This window comes from Nicotiana tomentosiformis, chromosome 11, assembly GCF_000390325.3.
Source record: "Nicotiana tomentosiformis chromosome 11, ASM39032v3, whole genome shotgun sequence".
NCBI classification, from domain to species: Eukaryota; Viridiplantae; Streptophyta; class Magnoliopsida; order Solanales; family Solanaceae; genus Nicotiana; species Nicotiana tomentosiformis.
In genome coordinates, this window is record NC_090822.1 from 80,238,465 (window position 1) to 80,242,145 (window position 3,681).

General features: G+C 39.2%; 1 protein-coding gene across 1 annotated transcript; it reads left to right on the top strand.

Moving 5' to 3' along the window:
* Positions 1-415: 415 nt before the first annotated feature.
* Positions 416-1,538, top strand: LOC138901736 (uncharacterized). The gene is made up of 2 exons (XM_070189519.1): positions 416-757; positions 1,104-1,538. The coding sequence occupies exons 1-2, from the start codon at positions 416-418 to the stop codon at positions 1,536-1,538; spliced, it is 777 nt and encodes a 258-aa protein (XP_070045620.1).
* The last annotated feature ends 2,143 nt before the right edge of the window (positions 1,539-3,681 follow it).

The window sequence follows — 3,681 nt, forward strand, 5'->3', positions numbered from 1 at the left end:
ATCTGCTACATGTTGCTCTAGCCTTCTTTGATGGTTCAGAAAAGCCTAAGTACATGACTAGTGCCTGCCTAGTCTTTCTACCAAAGGTTGAATTTTCCAACTCCTTCATTGAATACAGACCTACCAGCCTCACCAATTTTGTCAACCAAATTATCTCAAAGGTTATCTGCTCCAGACTTGGCCCTATCCTTCCAAGAATCATCTCACCCAACTAGTCTGGTTTTGTTAAGGGAAAGAGTATTTCTGAAAACATAATGCTTGCATAGGAAATTGTGCAAGGCATCAAAAAGCCAAACAAAGGGTCAAATATTGTTATCAAGCTGGACATGGCAAAAGCTTATGATAGGGTATCCTAAAGCTTTACATGTATTATCCTGAGATGAATATGATTTAATGAAAGAATAATTGACATGATATGGAGAATGTCAAACTCCTGAGAAGAATAGGATTTAATGAAAGAATAATTGACATGATATGGAGAATGTCAAACAACTGGTACTCAGTGATCATCAATGGCACTAGATGTGATTTTATCCACTCTATCAGAGGCTTGAAACAAGGAGATCCATTTGCCCCATCTTTTTTTATCATAGGAGCTGAACTACTTTCTAGGATGCTCAACAACCTCACCCAAGATCAATTCTTTAATGGATTCTACATGGAGAGGAGGGGTCCACAGGTCAATCACCTAAGCTTTGCAGATGACATCATAATTTTCACATCAGGAGGTAGAGCATCACTGCAGAAGATTATGGAGGTTCTCAACAATTATGAACACACATCTGGGCAGCAAATCAACAAGCACAAAAGACACTTCATGGTTTCTCTATGCATTCCCAGCTGCCATTAGAAGAGTTCAGCATGTCACAAGTTTCACCAAGAAAGAACCTTCCATTATCTACCTGGGGTGTTCATTATACACAAGAAGAATGAGAAAAGTATATTTCAACTCACGGGTAGCCAAGGTGGTAAGCAGAATTAAAGGGTGGAAAAGCAGAATCCTCTCTTTTGGAGGCAGAGCCACTTTGATTAAGTATGTGCTCTAATCTATACCTACACACCTGTTGTCAGCCTTAAGCCTCCCTAAAACTATACTGAGGCAGGTTGAGAAGTTAGCAACTAACTTCTTTTGGGTAATGGAGAAAGATAAAAATAAATACCACTGGACCTCTTGGCAAAAACCAGTACTTCCAACTGAAGAAGGAGGTGTTAGCTTCAGATCAATGGAGGATATCTGCCAAATCATGGAATACAAAAAATGCTGGCTTTTCAGAACTAAAGAGTCACTATGGAGCAAATTTCTCAGAGCTAAATTCTGTCAGAGATCAAATCCCATTTCCAAAAAATGGAATTCTGGGCAATCACAGAGATGGAAGAAAATGATGACTAACAAGAAAGAAGCTGAAAAACACATTATTTGGAGACTACATTCTGGTAACTGCAGTTTTTGGTGGGACAACTGGTTGGGAGATGGTTCACTTGCTCAACACAGAAATGGAGGAGAAAGGCCAGACAATGTAATTGTGGCCAATTTCTAGGACCAAGGTCAGTGGAATTTGCAGAAGATGAATGAAGCAGTCCCAGCACCTTTAACACCTGCCATCCTTCAAATCCAAATTTATCACAACCCCCAACTCCAAGACCAACCTTTCTCGATCCCAAATGTGAAAGGAAACTTCACATGCTCCTCTGCATGGGACTTGATCAGAAAGAAGAGGCAGATATATTTCTCTAATAAAATGACATGGCATAAGAGGATCCCTTTCAAATGGTCCTTCTGTATGTGGAGAGCTCTCAGAAATAAATTGCCTACAGATGATATAGTGCTCTTATTTAGCAGCCCTACTGTATCCAGATGTGTATGTTGTTATATACCTGAGGCAAAGTCTGTGGATCATATTTTCAGTAGGGGTCACTTTGCATTGGCAGTATGGAAAACGTTTGCAGGACCAGCTAGTATCTATACTACTGAAATGCCTCTAAGACTTCTGTTGATGAAATGGTGGCTTCACAAAAAAAAGAATGAAGTGCAGAAGCTTTTACTTGACACTGTACCAACCATCATCTGCTGGAACATTTGGAAGAACATGTGCAATGTAAAATATAGCACCAAAACTTCCTCCCTCAGTAGAGTCATCTACTCCATCAACTCAGATATTCACATGCTCATGCAAACAACCTATCCCTCAATCCGCTGGCCACTAAAATAGGAGGATTTATACCCCATTGCTGAGAGCATCAAACACTACATCAATGTCAGGCAGGTTGGTTGGAGCAGACCTGAACAGGAATTTATAAAAGTCAACAGTGATGGGAGTGCACTGAACAATTCAGGAAGTATAGGGGCAAAGGAAATAATAAGGAACTGAAGTGGTACATTCATTCATGCCTTAGTTGCTCCATTGGAAGAAGGTACCAATAATCAAGGTGAAGTTGAAGCATCAACCTTAGGAGTTAAGTGGTGCATTGACAATGGCCACATCAAGGTACACTTAAAAGCAGACTCAACACTTCTCATTCATTGGCTTACCACTGACACTGATCCACCATGGAGTTTAAAGATGCAATTGATGAATCTGAGACAACTATGTGACCAATGTGAAGAAATCAAATTCTCACATATGTACAGGGAAGCCAATTGCCCAGTAGATTCCCTCTCAAAACTCAACCACAACCTATCAACCATAAACCATTATTACTCCACTCAATCTCTCCCCAACCACATTAGAGTTCAGATTCAGCAGGACCTTCTAGGTACCCCCGCCTTCAGGCACAAAAAAACTAGTAGGATCATCTGCCCATCACAACTTGCCTCCACCTCTAATTCCTCTCATGGATATGGTTGATATTGTTAAAACTTTGGGAGCTAACCTATCTGCCCAAAGCAACATGTTCAGCAGCAACAACAATAGCAGCAATAACTTCCAATTACCTGGAATCACCAGGATAACTGTTGCTTCCTCTCTTCTATCAACAAGACTTGGCAGTGTCACAGATGATACAAGACAACAACCAAGAAGCATCAATTTTTCTGAATTTGTGGAGTTGATTACAGTTGAGCAATCAACAATATGCAACACAGGTTTGGACATTTTTATATACAATTTTTGGCATCTACTTGGGCTACCTTCACAATGGCTTCCTTCATTGCTCAAGCCAACATGAAGATAACTTTGATGTATCCTTTACTACCTACCCTATGTTGTTGTATTATGCTTTTGTAACCTCACATAGGAAGAAAATGTCTTTTGTTGTATTATAGGAGCAAATGTATATTGGAGGAGTCCTCCGATTTTAGTCTTATAATTGACCAAAATTTACCTAGTTTTGTAAATCATTAGGCTACCATTTTCGGTTAGCAAAATGGTACACTCATTTAGGTATGACGACACATACTTGTAAGGTATCAAATGACTATAGATTTAGTAGTCATTTGATATCAACCACTTATTCGGAGGTAAGGTTTATGTCCCCCTCCTTGTTGTACTTTAGTTTTATATATATGAAAATCAGCCCTAGGCACAATGCCTAGTGGATTTTTCAAAAAAAGAAAAACATAACCGTAATCCTTCTCTCATATTCTATACATGTTTATCAATTAATGAGTATGTTTTTCAAAACTCAGCCACGCAGATGAATTTTAAGTATGGATAGAGATTCGAATACCGTTCTATTATACTT